This window comes from Vanacampus margaritifer, chromosome 8 (genome assembly GCF_051991255.1).
Source record: "Vanacampus margaritifer isolate UIUO_Vmar chromosome 8, RoL_Vmar_1.0, whole genome shotgun sequence".
NCBI classification, from domain to species: domain Eukaryota; kingdom Metazoa; phylum Chordata; class Actinopteri; order Syngnathiformes; family Syngnathidae; genus Vanacampus; species Vanacampus margaritifer.
In genome coordinates, this window is record NC_135439.1 from 1,574,692 (window position 1) to 1,590,737 (window position 16,046).

Below are 16,046 nucleotides of genomic sequence, written 5' to 3' on the forward strand. Positions count from 1 at the left end.
TCATATGATAATATAATGGCCCCCAAAAATATGTCAAATCCCATTAGTAACCAGGTGCAATATCAATGTATAACAAAGTGTTAAGTTATATATACTATATATAAAGTTAAAACAAAATAAATGAGTGATACCTCCAATGAAATGCCATTATGAGCGCTTTCCATAGCTGCTGGTTTGATGTCAACAATATAAAGAATGACATCATCTATTTAATGTCATATATGATGCACAATATCTTGACATGATTTTTTTACAATTTAAAAAAAAATAGAGCAGGAGGCCAAAACCATCTGGAAAGTTTTAATCTCACTGTCACTGTTCTACCAAACAGTTTGGGATTGTGACGGCTGTAGAAAATAAATGCAAGGAATAGTCCTGACTCATGACAATATACGTGTGTGTGTGTGTGTGTGCGCGTTAAGGAGAGGGCGGCTAGTGGGGTTCTAGAATGTCGATCTGTGTGCATGCGACGCTTCAAAGCAGGGGTGGACAACTTTGTTCCTTTCAAAAAGTCCTCCCAGGGTCAAAACAAAAATAAAACGTACGTACTGTTTTGACAAGTGCATCAAATGCTGCGGCGGGCCACGGCTTGCCCACCCCTGCATGCGGTTGGGGGATGCCAGACAACAAACACACACAATCAGTGTTTGGCTGACTGGACTGTCAGACGAGTACTAATAAAATAATACTGAAAAATATTCCTCTGAACGGTCACTCTGTGAGCAAATCTTTTCTTTTTTACACTTTGGGAGAGACACGTAGAAGACATTCACCCAGGCAGGTCGAAGGTACAATAAAAAAATAAATTATTACCTCAATAAACCCCACAAATAAAACATTTCCCCTCTCACACTCTTTTTCTGCCATCAAGCACTTGTATGGCCTGAAATGCTCACATCTGATTGGTCGAGTGCGTGGTGACGTCACGGGACCAGGAAGTGCACGGGGCTTACGTGACAAATGACATGTTTTGGGTTGTCAAATGAGGACATAGGAAAAGTGAATTGCTGCACTGGGAACACAAATGGCATCCGCCAGTAGGGGAACGCGACACGGGTGCGAATACGCGGGATGGAAACGGTGACCCGAAAAAGAATCATGCGTATGATGTTTGTCAATGACACAAACTTGTGACATCGTTGAAATGAGCACAAAACGTCGACTTCTCGAGTGCACCTGTGCATTGTCGTCTCTAGGGGGCGATGTAAAGCTGAGGAAAAAGCAAGACAGAAAAAAAAAAAAAAGAGGCTATTGCTTTTAAAGACGCTGCCTGCAATGTTTCGAGGCGACAACAAAAGAGTCAACATCGTATCTGCCTGTGGCTTTCACACAAAACACAGCTAAGTTGAGCTATCACCACGAAAAATGTGCGGGTTGCCTTGGTCGCCCTATTCTGTGGCTGTACTGCCCACCCAATCGGGTCCATGTGAAAGCTCCCGCAAAATGGCCGCCCTTCAAAATTCTAAAACCCATACTCAAATGGTTAGATGACATCATCCCCAGCAGGAACGTGAGTGCCGGGTGTAAAAGTTCACACGCGCATGGCGGCTTGCCTGCCATTTGCTCTCACATTGCTGCCGTTTCAACTTCTGGTACGAACGACCGTGAAAGACGGGAAACTGATAAGTTGTATTTTTCACACAGAAATGGCCGAATGCCAACAGAGGATTTCAACGGGGCCTCTCACACATGTGCTAGTGCCGGGAACTATTCATCGGCTGTTAAACTTTACTTTCACTTCCTTCCCGTTTACGCACATCTGCGGAAATTTGCCGGGCTGGTACCGTTTAAGCAAAAACGTGCAGAAATGTCCGGCTTCTTTCACGGTGACGCGCCGAAAAATGGTCAGATCAGAGCCGTAACGGGAGATCCAGAAGGTAAACGGGATCCGGCCTGTGAGTGAATTACGTGTGAAACTTCGCATCACGACGTTCCCTTTTGCACAAGTGCCTCTGATGTTTTTTCTAAAAAGGCGGAAAATTCCCAACCGTTTTTTTTGTTTTTTTGTAATACAGAATAGCATCCACTGTCCCGCCACTCGGTTGTCTTGCTTCAGTCCAAGTGTTGCCGTGGCGACGCCGCAAAGGGAGGGAACGTGTGTGTGAATACTTCAACTTCCATATTTACACCGGCGTGTTCACTGATTGCTATCGGCCCGCAGATCCTCCAGGATTCGGATCAGGCTCTCCAGGCCCAGCACGTACCCTCGGTCGGGCCCGTCGTGGACCGCCGTGTCGCCACGGAAACCCTTGAAGGTGGAGTGGGCGAAGTCGATCATGCGAACGTCCACCAGGGGGGGCTGCTCCTGGGGCGAGGGGGCCGAAGGGGGTGGAGGGAGGGGGGTCAAGGTCGTAGGTCCAGGGCAGGACGAAGAGTCCGGATGTGACGGAGGGTCCTCGGCGCAGGGGGTGTCGCCGGCGCAGGGGGTGTCGCCGGCTGCAGGCGGCGGTGGCGCCAGGGGTCCCGGATTACCGCAGTGGGGCTCCTCGGGGGTATTCTGCCTGGCGACGAGCTGCCCGGAGTTGAAACCTGCGGGAGCTTCGGGCTTCTACGGGTAAACGACAAACATTAGCACCACAAAAATCTAAATCTACGTCCCGTCCTGCACGGCCAACCGAACGATGAGGCACACACGTGACATTTGCTGCAAACCACAGTCACGAGTCTAATTAATAGGGATGTAACGATATCCAAAGATCACGATACGATATCATCACGATATGAATTTCACGATACGATAACTATCACAATATTGAGGAAAGGTTGGCGATATTAAAAAAAGGTCACAATATTGTAAAAGAAAAAAAAAAAGCTCATACTAAAGCAAAAAAACAATATTATGCCACCTACGATTCTAAGAACACTAACTTGCTAATGCACGCACACATTGATTTCTTCCACATATTGACTCGCTTCACAAGCATATTACGTTCCCCTTCATCTGACCAATAGCGTGAATTTTAAAAATAGAAGGGCCAAAACATCCCTTAGGAAAATTAAACTAAAAAAAGTAGCCACCAGGGCGTGCTAGAACTGCACAAATGGAAATCAATATTCTTTTAATATCGTGACATGACGACAACGATATAGTGGCAGTTTTAATATCGCGATATCATGATATTGTTGTTATCATTAATCCCTACTAATTAAAGGCATTATTTAGGGCTTTTCAAATATACAATTTGAACGTCAGTAACGTTTCACGGGATCAAGTAATGACCAAAAACACGTTTTTTTTGGTGTCTCATAACCAGCTCCAAAAAAAATCAATTCACAACAAAGTACAGAGAGTGACCCCTCATATGAAAGGTCACAATGAGGGCTTGTCCAGTTAGTGAATATAAAATTCATTAAAAACAAAAGTTCAATTAGTGGTTCGGAAAACGGCCGGATTGAAGGTCACAGCCCGGCATGAACGCCACCTTGTGGCACACGGGGCCTCACCTTCCCCTCGTAGATGACGAGCAGCGAGGACGAGTAGAAGCGGTAGGACGCCTGGCGCTCCAGCACCGCCTTGAGGCTGTGCAGATTGTGGAGGATGGGCTCAAAGAGGTCCCGCCTCAGGCCCCGCCCATTGTGCATGTACTGCTGCAGGGCTTGGCCGAAGCCCTCGGCCGACAGGCCGCGCCCGTAGTACTTGTTCCTGCAGAGGTAGTGGCCCGTGTTCAGCTGGTACACCTGCCGACAAACGACCGCGTGACACGTCGCGTTGGAGCGAAGGGCAAGACGGAGGAAAGCTTCGGTTCGAGTCCAGCGTTTACCTGCATGCCGCACAGTCGCACCCCCAGCGTGGCCGAGGTGCTCTGCTCGCACTTCTTCATCTGCCTGGCCGCCTTCTCCTCCGAGGCGTCGTCGCCGTGCTGCCGGGTGCCCATCTTCAGGTCCAGGATGCACGGGTACGAGAAGTGGTGGACCACGTTTTCCAGCAACAGGAACTCTGGGTGGGACGCCGCCGTTAAGGAGCGACAACGGAAGCGGTCGCAGCTGCAAAGCGCGGAGAACGCCGGCACTTTTTCTTCACCTGTCACTTCCTGTAGGTAGCGGGTTTGCCGTGTGTGCGTGTGCGTGCGTGCGTGTCACCTGCAGACTGGCCTCTTTGAAGCTGGACATCAAAACGCAACCACATGACCTAAATAACCTCTTTCGTTCCATCCCAGTCTCACATACATTTACATCCTGTACCTGCTCAGTATTGTTGCAATATGTGAACATGGCCACGCCGATCTGTTTTGCACAAGAGTCCAAATTGAGTAGCAATTCCACAAAAAACGTTCAGAGAAGCTTCTCTCTCAAAGACGCATGGAAATCGCCAAAGTGGTCCTGAAACGGTCGTGGCAAACCAAAATGGCCGAAGCCCTGTGTCGTTTGAGGCATGGCCTTTTTTGGTGGGTCTCTCATGATTCATGACAGACACACAAAAAAAAAAAAAAAAACAATGAACAAAGAAAGCAATTTCAAAAGGGCCAAAAGGACCCTAAAATGGCTGCTCTAAATACAAAATGGCAGACTTTTCAGGTATGGCGTCTTGAGAAGTTGAGATTTTTTTGTGGGTTTACTCATGACAGGCACGCATACCAAATATCAGTGCCAAGTGGGACTGGCCCCAGAAACCGGATTTTCAGAACTTTCTAGGTCCAGTTTGTCTCAGAAGGCCTTTATGAAAGTGAAGAATGAGCCTAAAAGGGACACTTGTGTCTTCTGGGGCGCGGTGGCGTGAGACTTTTTTGTGGCTCTAATCAAGATAGACGGGCCTACCAAATTTCATGTTGCTAGGTGAAACTGGCTTGGGGGGCTGAATTGTTTTAAATACTTCTAATAACCCCAGGAAATGACAAAACGGACTAAAATGAGCCAAAATGTTCAGGGTAGCAATCGAGCAACATTTTTAGGAAGAGCACCTTTAAGACCGTGAAAATGGCCGAAACGAGGAAAAAACTAAAAGGAACACCGTCTCCGGCAACATTTGTGTGAGGAGGATACTGAAGAGCTTGCGGTCCTTGGACTCGGAGCGCATGCGGCTGAGCTGCTGCTTGTGGCAGCGGAGGCTCCAGGGGTTGTGGCTGATCTTCTCCGAGCTCAGCCCGCTGTTCCAGTCCAGCATCTGGAAGGGCAGGTCCGGCTGGATCTTCGACTCCAACCGTGGACTCTTCAGCTCGGCCGGGTTGCTGCCAAGTGAAGAGAAACCAGGATGAAGTGCAGAGAGGCACGCTTGAGGATTACTTTTGAAAAGGAATGAGTTACAGTTACCTTGCTGAAAATGTAATAGCAGTCTATTGCAATTACTTTTTTAAAGTAATTGTAACTATAACATTTGATTACTTTTGAGTAGTTTTTTTTGTTACTGTTAGAACAGGAGTATATTGTACATGTAATTAGTGCTGTCACTTTCAAATATTTTTAGAATCGATTAATCAATCAATGGATTAATTTTAGGGCAGCACGGTGGCTGACTGGTTAGCACGTCCGCCTCCCAGTGCAGAGGACGTGAGATCGAGTCCGGGCTTCGGCCTTCCTGGGTGGAGTTTGCATGTTCTCCCCGTGCTTGCGTGGGTTTTCACCGGGTACTCCGGTTTCCTCCCACATTCCAAAAACATGCATGGCAGGTTAATTGAACACTCCAAATTGTCCCTAGGTGTGAATGTGAGTGTGGTTGTTCGTCTCTGTGTGCCCTGCGATTGGCTGGCAACCAGTTCAGGGTGTACCCCGCCTACTGCCCGAAGCCAGCTGGGATAGGCTCCAGCACCCCCGCGACCCTAGTGAGGAAAAGCGGCCAAGAAAATGGATGGATGGATGGATGGATTAATTTTAATTTTGCATTAAAGTGTATTAGAAAAGCATTTTCCCCGATTACTGTTTATTAACCAGGGATTGGTGTTCATTTCATACTTTGCATTCCAATAGTGATTAAAAAAAAATATAGATATATTTTGATTTAACACAGAAGATAATCAGTCTTCTTTCATGAAGGACTACAGAAATCAGTGAACAGGTTGATATGTTGAAATCAGACGATCTGGACAATTTTAAATGGAAATATGGCTCCAAACGAATACTCGATTATTAAGATAGTTGTCGGATTAATTTGATAATCGATTACTTGTCGATTAATTTTGACAGCTCTATATGTAATGCAATTTTCTTATTGTCTTAAATGCTTTCTGTATTTCCAACTCAGGAAAGTCTTGCACGTCTGAATGGCCGTGAAAATTTGCAGTTGACTACTGCATATAATGTCACAATTTGAGCTTCAGAAAGCAAAAGCAATTTTACTAGAATTGCATTCATCCAAAATTTCCAAAAGCAACCGTAATGTAATATTTTCTCTCAGGAACAATAAGTTACATAAATATTGTAATTCGATTTTGTAATGGCATTAACTCCCCAAACCTGTTGAAGACAATGGTTGTCCCAATATGACGTCATATTGAAAATAAAAAGATCAACTAAACAAGTGCTGCAAAGCGTACTTGTCAGCGTCCTGCGCGTCCTGCGCGTCGCGGCGCTCCTCCCGGTGCTCGGAGGAGGAGGAGGAGCGGTGGAGGCTGCGGCGCGAGTGCTTCCGCCGCGGCTGCTCGCGCTCGGCCGGCTCGCGCTCCTCGTGCTCGCCGGCTCCCGCCTCGGCGTTGTGGCTCTCGCCGTACGGGTACGCCACCAGGTTGATGTAGCCGTCAGAGTCGCCCTCGAAGCACACCAACACCACGCCTGGCGGGGCACAAAGTTGACAGCACTTTCTTAAGAGATGGGTTCGGTCCGATGAGTCCTCACTAGTTGGGTTTCCAGCCACACATTTGTATTCAAATTGACAAGAAATGTGAACATAAAACTGAATGGAAATGCTAGAAATTTAAAAAAAACACGTCGCACCTTCTGACCGGCCGGATATGACGTCACACAAAGCAATGTCGGACGATTAAGTAAGGTATGTTTGGGGGGGGACGAACAAACAGAAATCTTTTTGGAATTAATTAACTCATTTGCTCCCCAAAAACATATAAATATGTTCGATTTGAAATGTTTACGTGTCCCAAAGACGTATTTATAAGTTTTTTAATGTGTGTGTTGTTGTTTTTTTTTTAAATGCTAGAGCATACAGAAGGCTTTGATGCAGCCTCTCAACGGCAAAGAACGGTTGAAGAAATGGTAGTTATTACACACACGGCCAGCAGGTGGCAGCAGAGCAAAAAATGATCAACCTGGGGCCATGTTGCAAAACAGCTCATTACTCACATTCCTAAATATATTTGTGAATAATGATGAAACTTAGCTATATTCTAATGCTAATTGCTGCAAAAAGGAAAGATACAAATGTACTTTTTTTCTGATGAAAGAAGAGACTCTAATCTTTCTTTTGGTAGGTTCCATTTTTTTCCTTGCTTCACTTCAATGCACATTGTGCAGCTAGCTAGTTGTGGTGCGGGCATGTTGGCCACTTGGGGGCAGTATCACACAGACATATGGATATACAGCACATAGAGATGGTCATGCCTCAGTAAGCTGCAGTATACGTTGCTCTTTGCAGAGGATAAATAATACTGTTGTTAGTTTGTCTCCAAGAGTTGCTTCAATATTATGTTCAACTTTGCATTACTTATGCTGCCACACTGATGCTATTTGTTAGTCCATTAATTGTGTCCATTAACTCTTTGACTGCCAGACGTTTTCAGAAAAAGGATGCCGTGGGTGCCAGCCGATTTAAGCATTTTTGACTGATCTTTCAAGGTCCACAGAAAATTATGTGTTTGGACTATGGAAACACACATACTACCAAATGAAAGATTGGACTCTCATCTTTCATCAGAAAAAAAAGTTTGTTTCTACCTTATTCCGCTTTTGAGTAATCAACAATAGAAAATGGTTAGTTTCACCTCTGTTTTGAAACAAACGTCTTTTAACGTCTTTGGCACTCCTCCATAGGATTTTACTAAACGTTATTTAACGTTTTTGGCAGTCAAAGAGTTAATTGTGTTTTGCAAACAAGCTAAATAGACTTTACTAAGCAAAGCTATGTGGTTGCAGTAAATTTCAACAGAGTGGCAGTAAACTGCTTGAAACCTTAAAAAAAAAAAAACTATCTTCCAAAATGACGCACAATTATTGCAATGCTAGTCGAATAACACGACGTCAAGAGTTTTTACAGCCAGAGGCATCCCAAAATTAGGCGAATTGGGAAGCGGATTACAGACCATTAGATGGAATGTGTGTTATTTCATTAAATTGCTATTTTTATTTCCTGGTGTCTGCTAAGATACGCTGGACTTCTTCAGCATCTGCAAACAAATGCGCGATTGATGTGGTTGAAGCGCGCGCCCGTCTCTTGCTATCATGTCAGACGTCTTCAGCGGGAAGACGGCCAGGGCTAAATATAGACACTTGAGGGACCACTGTTGTCATGGCACCCATGGGACCCGCACAACTGTGTTGGCAAGGCTAGTGGCCCATTGTAGCCCCTTTCTCGCTGCTCGTGTAAAATAACACTTGCTAGTAAACAGTACCAACATGAAATATTACAGTATAATAATCCTATTGAAATGAACGGAAATGCCATTAGTTTGTTTTCAGCATTCCCACAATAATTAAATGGCAGCTTGTGTCTCGATACGCAAAACTCCACTAGAGGGCAGTATGGCTCTATAAACAACTTCCTGTTCTTGCGTCGGTCTGCCGTCGTCACAGCTTGACTTTTACTGTGCAAAACAGACATAAAATGTTCCTTCAAAGAAAAGCCAATTGCTTGCTCCCTTCTATAAAACGCATCTTTGTGGTGTGAGCGCGTTTGACATGAAACCTGTTGGCAGCGTGCAGTATCAGCTCGCACGCGTGTGTGTCGGGTGACGATGTCCCAAAAAGCGGCCGAGTCAGCGGGTGCGTACCTTTGTACTCGGGGGTGAACTCCTTCATCTCCGGAGGCAGAGATTCATAGAAGCGCTGCTCCCTGCTGATCAGAGGCTTGCACACCGTGTGGTCGTCGTAGCGCATCATGCTGGTGTGACCTCCCACCTAAAAAAAAAACACACACAAAAACCCACACGTGCACATACATTACAAAACCAAAAAAACAAAAACGCGTGCATACGTCACAAAAAACACACACAAGAAACATTTCAGTTTTTCTCCGGCAGATTTCCTGGGTTGTGCTCATCTTGGTCAATGGAGAGCAATTAAATACACGCACAAACGAAGACGAGTTACACCACTAAATGACTCCGTAAGTTGCAGTTTGAGTCGTTTTTCGCAGAGGATCAAGAACATATGCGCGTGAGTATTGTCGTATTGTAGGGATAGACCGATATTCAGCATTTTGTCGAATATCGGCATCGGCCATTTTGAATAATCATATGCCTGAACACAGATCAATAAAAAAAAAAAAGGTTAACTTCGGGGAACTCATTATTTAAATTTCCAGAGATGCTGCTGGTCCTGCACCTTCTGTTTTTGTTTGGAATTTAAACTAAGATAAGTAAAATTTTGAATACAGTACTTGAGATATTTTTGATTTTGGAAATTTACTATAGAAAACCATAGGCAGTTATTTATTAAAGTTTTTATTTAACTTTTGAAAACATGCTACTTCCGCTGAGAGATCCCCGAGCTTTCTGTTAGTCAATAGACATCTTTGTTTTAAAAACCTAAGATTTTTTTTTAACGAACCCTAATGGTTGTTCAATAAACATATTCTTAAAAATTCAAAAAAGCTGGAGTTTGTATTTTTTTTTACATTTTGCTGCCAATATTTTTCCTTTTAACAATCACATTTTTTCTCTATTGAAAACCCCAACAAATGGAGCTCAAGCACCCTTGAACTCAACCAAACATTTTTTTTTTTTTGCCTCGCTTCCGGCTCACCTGGTGCATAAAAGGCTCCAGTGGAACGCCGCCTCCTCCTCGGGATGGAAGTGGTGTGCCACCCCCTGGCCCCGCCCCCTGCAGCTTGCTGTCCATGCTGTTGGCGTGCGGGAGGCACATGGCTCCTGGCGGACAAACCGCACCTCCACCTGTGGACGGTCGTGCGGTTTTCAAGTGATCATAAAGCAAATATTTAAGCGCACACGCTTGGACACGTCCTTACCCGGCACATGGACTCTGGCGGGAAGCGACGGCGAGGGCGGGGCGCAGGGCACCACAGGCTGCTGGGAGCGCACGCCGGCCCCAGGGGGAGGCGGCGCCAGACCGAAAGAGCAGCTTGCGAGGCCGCCGATCCGCGAGGCCGCCCGCTCAGCACAGGTGCCCCGCTCGGGACTGCGCGGGGGTCAGCGCTCCCTGCAACCAGACGGGAAATGACGCCAAGTTGGAAACGTTTTTTTGTTGTTGGGCGGGTTCAAAAAACGGGGAGGAGAGTAGATAGAAAACAAAGGGGGAAAAGTGCATTGTGTGTCAATGACAACGCAGTTTGGCCAAACATGATGCAAACAAGCGGTTGCAGCCAAAAGTGCTGATGAAGACGGAAAAAAGACGAGTCGTCATTCAAATAACTCCCGACTGCTGAGGTCTATTTTATTGTCACTAATGAAAGGAAAAGGACACTTTTAGGGTTCTAACTTGTAACTCTAAAGTTGGAGCTGTTGACTTGTTGTACTGATGTATGCTGATTTACAAATAATACAGAACCAGGCCAATAATAATCCCCCCCCCCCCCCCCCCTTTAAACCCTAACCCTGGCTTGAACTGCAACTGCGCTAAAAAAAAGGCAATTTTAAGATTGTGGAATAAAAGTAGAGGCCATAAATTGTGCTCCCGTTTTCCGTATGAAGACGTCTCATAAAAAGCAAGACTTTCTCATGAAAAGCTTGAAAGCTTTTGGCTGCCGGCTTTTGATTGTGATCGTGCCGCTGATCTGTGAGCCTAAAAGCCCGTTTGTGCTCCACCGCACGATGCCGAAAGCCAATCAGGCTGCTGCTAAAAACAAACCAAAAAACAAAACGTTCTCAACTGCTGTTGTCACGACGCTTTTTCTTCTCCCCGGTTGTGTCGTTTCTCAAGAGGGAGGCCAAGTGAAGCCAAAACTATTTTCAGCCTTACGTGTGTGCGCGTGCAGGTGATGTGAATGGGCCGAGCAGGCAACCAATCAGCTTAGGCGTGCGTCCGACGAAGTGTCTATTTGGGATTTGAGTAAGCCAAGACAGAGCCGATTATCCGCTGTCGTCGTCGTTGCGCAATCGACCGGTTTGCACTATTGCGAGTCATCTGAATGACACAAAATGGGACGGATCGGCCCGTGCGATTGCTTTGAGGGGGGCCGGCTGCGTCCAGACGATGGCTGCGGTCTGAGGAGTGCGGCTGGACTTACATCAGAGCCGCTCGGAGACACGTCAGCCAAAGAGTGCTCTTATCCCGCCTCATCAGTCGGGACACATCGATGGATCTAGTTGGAAAATGAAACAAACACGTTGATTTAGCCAGACTGACAAATGATCAGCATCTGCATTAGAGTGAGCTGATTTAAACGTCATCTAATTATATTTGACCAACGGTTATTAATCTCTTTACCTTTTTAATTATTTAATGAGACATTTCTATTTATTTTATGGCCTTCTACTTTGCTGCTGCACGCTGAAAAGCACCAGGAAAATTTATAAATCTTTTGGGATCAATGATGTGACTGGTTGAACTACCGGTAATCAAATGACACACATTACATATAATACTAGAAAAAAATATACATCAATTAGTTACATACTATTCTTTCACAATTCAATAAATTATTTTTCAAGATTATTATTTATTAACAGTGTTTCACTTTTTGAAGTTGTCTAAGTTTATAATAAAATTTAAATGCATGAAAAGCAGGGATATTCAAAACCACAAGTATTCATGCGGCCGCGGCGTACTCACCGATATCTGTAGTACTTTTAAGTTTAAAACTAAGTTTAACATAATGACAAAAAATTTGAAAGACGCAGATGATGACTCGCCAATGTGTCAAATTGTCGTAGTATAGCGCCACCTACTGCTGAGGAGGACTCAATCAATGTTTGCATTTTTTTGCCTTATCAGTAGCTGGTATTGTCTTTTTTTTTTTTTTAATTGGCTTTACATTTAATTTGTTGTTTAAACTCTTATATGATATCCATCTGTGGGGGCACAAAAAAAAGCCACTTATTAACTCTTTGACTGCCAAAAACGTTAAATAACGTTTAGTGAAATCCTATGGAGGAGTGCCAAAGACGTTAAAAGACGTTTGTTTCAAAACAGAGGTGAAACTAACCATTTTCTATTGTTGATTACTCAAAAGCGGAATAAGGTAGAAACAAACTTTTTTTTCTGATGAAAGATGAGAGTCCAATCTTTCATTTGGTAGTATGTGTGTTTCCATAGTCCAAACACATAATTTTCTGTGGACCTTGAAAGATCAGTCAAATGATCAGTCAAAATACTTAAATCGGCTGGCACCCACGGCATGCCTTTTCTGAAAACGTCTGGCAGTCAAAGAGTTAAATGTATGAGTTTTGCCATGTTTTTCACAACAACAAAAACTGTTGAGCATGGCACGGCAACACGACACTCGTCATCCTCATCACATCCTGATGATGATGATGATGATGAAGTCTTGACTCAGCCTCACGTTATCGCTGCTGGCTACGGAGCATTATCAGGCTAAATATTAGGAAGGAGATTTAAAAATAAATAAATAAATAAAACGAACGGCTTGGGCTTATCCCCATGAAGCCTCCCGCGGGCCACAAAGACAAAACACCATTCCTAAATCGCACCGACTGTGGGGGACGAATTGTAAAAAAATAAAATAAATAAAAGTAGTATGTATACATCTGCTGCAAACATCCCCTGACAAACCACAGCAGCTGCGCACGCACATGCACACGCACACACACACGGCAATCAGCAACATTGTTGCAGAGACACTTCGGGTCAGTCAAAACAGCCGTCTGTCATCTCAGAACAAAACGGAGTTACCATGGCAACCGGAATCAGCATTCGGTGAGCTTTTGGAGGTTGGGGGGGGGGGGGTCACTCCACTTTGGCGGCAGCTGATTGACTGTTTAGGATGTGCACGTGAAAACTAAGGAACAAATTAACGAGTGAGCGAAAACAAAGATCAACGATAAAATAAAACAGTAATATTGAGAGAATAATGTGGTAGAATTTAGAGAATTTAATTGAAATTTCAAGAATGAAGTTCGGAATTTGACGAGAGAAAAGATCTGCCATAGCTCAAATAAAGGCGAGGATAAAACAGTTGCAATTTAATGCCCACAACGTTGTAATATGACTATAATATGTGTCATTTACTACAAATAAAGTCGGAAAATAAAAATAAGAATTTGTATCACTAGGATAGGAAATGTATGTTATTAATTAACAAAAAAAAAAACTTTAATTTTATGAAAATCAAATAATATCACAAGGATAAAATTGGAATTGACAACAAAAGATAATTATTCGGCTGAATGTGACATTTAAGAGAATGAAGTAGTCATACTACAAAGATTAAAATGCCTACATTTACGAGAATTACGTTGCAATATTATTAGGATAAAGTTGTCATTTGACAAGGCAACTTGACATTTTGCTCTCCCAAACAATAACATAATTCTCGTTCTGTTGCATTTAATACGCCGGCTTTATTCTCACAGCTACTGCTTACACATGGAGAGAAAAGTTTTCACAACAAGTGTCACCTTCAAGACGGTCATCCGGAAAATAAGAGTAGAGTTTACATTCTAATCATGTTAAACCATTAAATGAGAGAGGATTGGCACAAGGTGGGGGGGGGGGGGGGTCGCCTTCCTGGCCATCATTAGCTTTTATTCCTCACTGCAGCCTCTGGATAACGTCCTGTCTTGTTTGAAAGCAGCCAGCAGGAACATTAACGTGAAGGACGCCTTTCCTTTTCAGTGACCTGAATGAAGGCAGCGACGTTACACAGTCCACGTCTGGAACGAGCCTGGCTGGCACGCAACGCATCCGGAAAAAACGTCTTGAAGGCGTCACGGGGGGGAGAAAAAAAAAAATTAAATCAACTGCTCCTCTAAATTGTGATGACTCACCGTTTCTTGGAAGGTTGTCTACACATCCCGAAGAAGTGTAGACAGATAATCGATTGTCAAATTAATCAACAACTATTTTCATCATCGATTAATCGTTTACGGCCGTTGTGACTGATTATCTTTGTGAGTAATAAAAATAAGACCATCTCGCATGTGATCATGCTTAATTATTGAACGTTTGTTTTTTGTTTAAAAATTACACAATACCAACAATAATCATTTAACAGTAATCAGGGGAAACAATATTTCAACATAATTTAATGCAATTTTTTTTTAATCTGCTTATTCTATGAATCAATGGAATAATTGATAAAGTAATCAATTCTAAAAACGTTTAATGAATGCAACTCTAGTCCATAATTGAAGTCCCTTGTTCACAAAAAGCTGCTCTGGCAGAGAATCTGAAAATAAATTGCACTTAATCCTTTGATGCTGGCTGAAATGAGGTCCAGTGAGGACGACGGCGTGCACTCCGCCAGGATGCGGACGAGATATTTAGCGCGGCAACGGCTCGTACCCCCGCTGGGGCCCGCTCACAGCTGTGAAAACAGACGAGCAGCCCCAGCAGCACTTCCACTGCGGTCTTGTTTTATTTGCCAAGGTTAGCCGAGTCGCACCAACTGTACGTGCGGCGGACACTTCATTAGGTACGCGCTCCTCCAAGGTTTGTATTTAAACTGACTGAGAATTACAATCTATTACGGCACTATAGCAGATACAATTTTTCTCTTTGAAATTCACACCTGAAATGCCATTAATGTGTTCAAACCCCCCCCCCCCCCCACACACACACACACAAAAAATATTGTGGAATTTGTTTTAAAAAAAAATCTTTGTATTTCAATATATATATATATATATATATATATATATATATATATATATATATATATATATATATATATTTTTTTTTAAGTGGGCACCATTTTTGTGGAATTTCCCAAAAACTTGTGATAAGCGCTTCAAACACCAAGTCCTCCATAACAAATAAAAATAATAACTGATGAAAAACTGACCGCACTGCTCTTTTCACAAAAAATGTTCCATTTACACTTTTAAAATTATTTATTAGGGCAAGTTTGGAATGCCATGGTATTTTGCTCATTAAGAATTCCACTGCGAATTTTCGGCTTGTTTGAGCTTACAGGTAGATATTTCTAACTTGGCGCTTGTCAAACTTGCAGATGAAACAGAAGGGTTGAGGAGATATGTTAAAAAAAAAAAGTAGTGTACTCTAATTTGTGGACTTTTTTGGACCATATTTTATTTTTGGGTTGCTTCTTGGTCCCCAAACACCGCGAATAACGAGGGTTCCCTGTAGATGCACTTGTGTTCCGCCGTGCTGACTCCCGCAAACTTCTCAACATCCTCCTCCTAAAAGTCCCCATTTTGCTTCCCAAACTTGTCTTTGGAAACAAACCCCAGTCGTCCCCGTCCACCAGACGACACTTTCCTCGGGTTAGAACGTTAAATTAACTTCGCTGTCAAGACCAGCCAAGCTTGTTGACCTTAGCCTGGCAACACGCTAGCTCGCTGGCTAATTAGCCAGCTAGCCATATCGGATGTGCTCCGGTTTTTTAAATTTTTTACTGCCAAATTAATTAAAAATGTGGCTGGCGTTACCTCCTTATAATCAACGCGGTGGTGGTTCAACTCTGCGTATCCGACGGGGTAGCCGGCGGGTGAGGTTATTTCGGTTTGGGCTGTCCTGGTTTTAACGGAGCCCGCGGCGTGCTAACGCCAGGCTAGGTGGCTAACTGCTCAACCAGAGGAGGCGAACCGTTAACGTCAAACCGTTATGGTAACGTTCACATCATCCGGTTGAGCTGGCATGAGCGACAACAAGATGCAACTTACCCGACAACCGCGCGTGGCCAAGTTGCTCGTCGGACTGAGGAAGAAGTGTCAGGATGTTGGTTCGCTCAAGCTCCGAGAACGATGCGAGAGGGATGAAAAACATCCAGCATCAGGCTAACGTCATGACAGCGAAGCTAAACGCAGAAAGACCGTTTGGCTTTTTACACTTGTTATGCATTGATGTGG

General features: G+C 44.0%; 1 protein-coding gene across 1 annotated transcript; it reads right to left on the bottom strand.

Annotated features, from left to right (window-relative positions):
• Window positions 1-167: 167 nt before the first annotated feature.
• ip6k1 (inositol hexakisphosphate kinase 1) lies at window positions 168-16,022 on the bottom strand. The gene is made up of 10 exons (XM_077572812.1): window positions 15,861-16,022; window positions 11,285-11,359; window positions 10,067-10,257; window positions 9,844-9,992; window positions 8,871-8,997; window positions 6,468-6,702; window positions 4,981-5,165; window positions 3,762-3,937; window positions 3,445-3,678; window positions 168-2,548 (listed from the first exon to the last, which is right to left on the bottom strand). Exons 4-10 carry the CDS (start codon window positions 9,961-9,963, stop codon window positions 2,138-2,140), a joined length of 1,488 nt encoding a protein of 495 aa, XP_077428938.1. The 5' UTR covers window positions 9,964-9,992; window positions 10,067-10,257; window positions 11,285-11,359; window positions 15,861-16,022; the 3' UTR covers window positions 168-2,137.
• Between the last annotated feature and the right edge of the window lie 24 nt (window positions 16,023-16,046).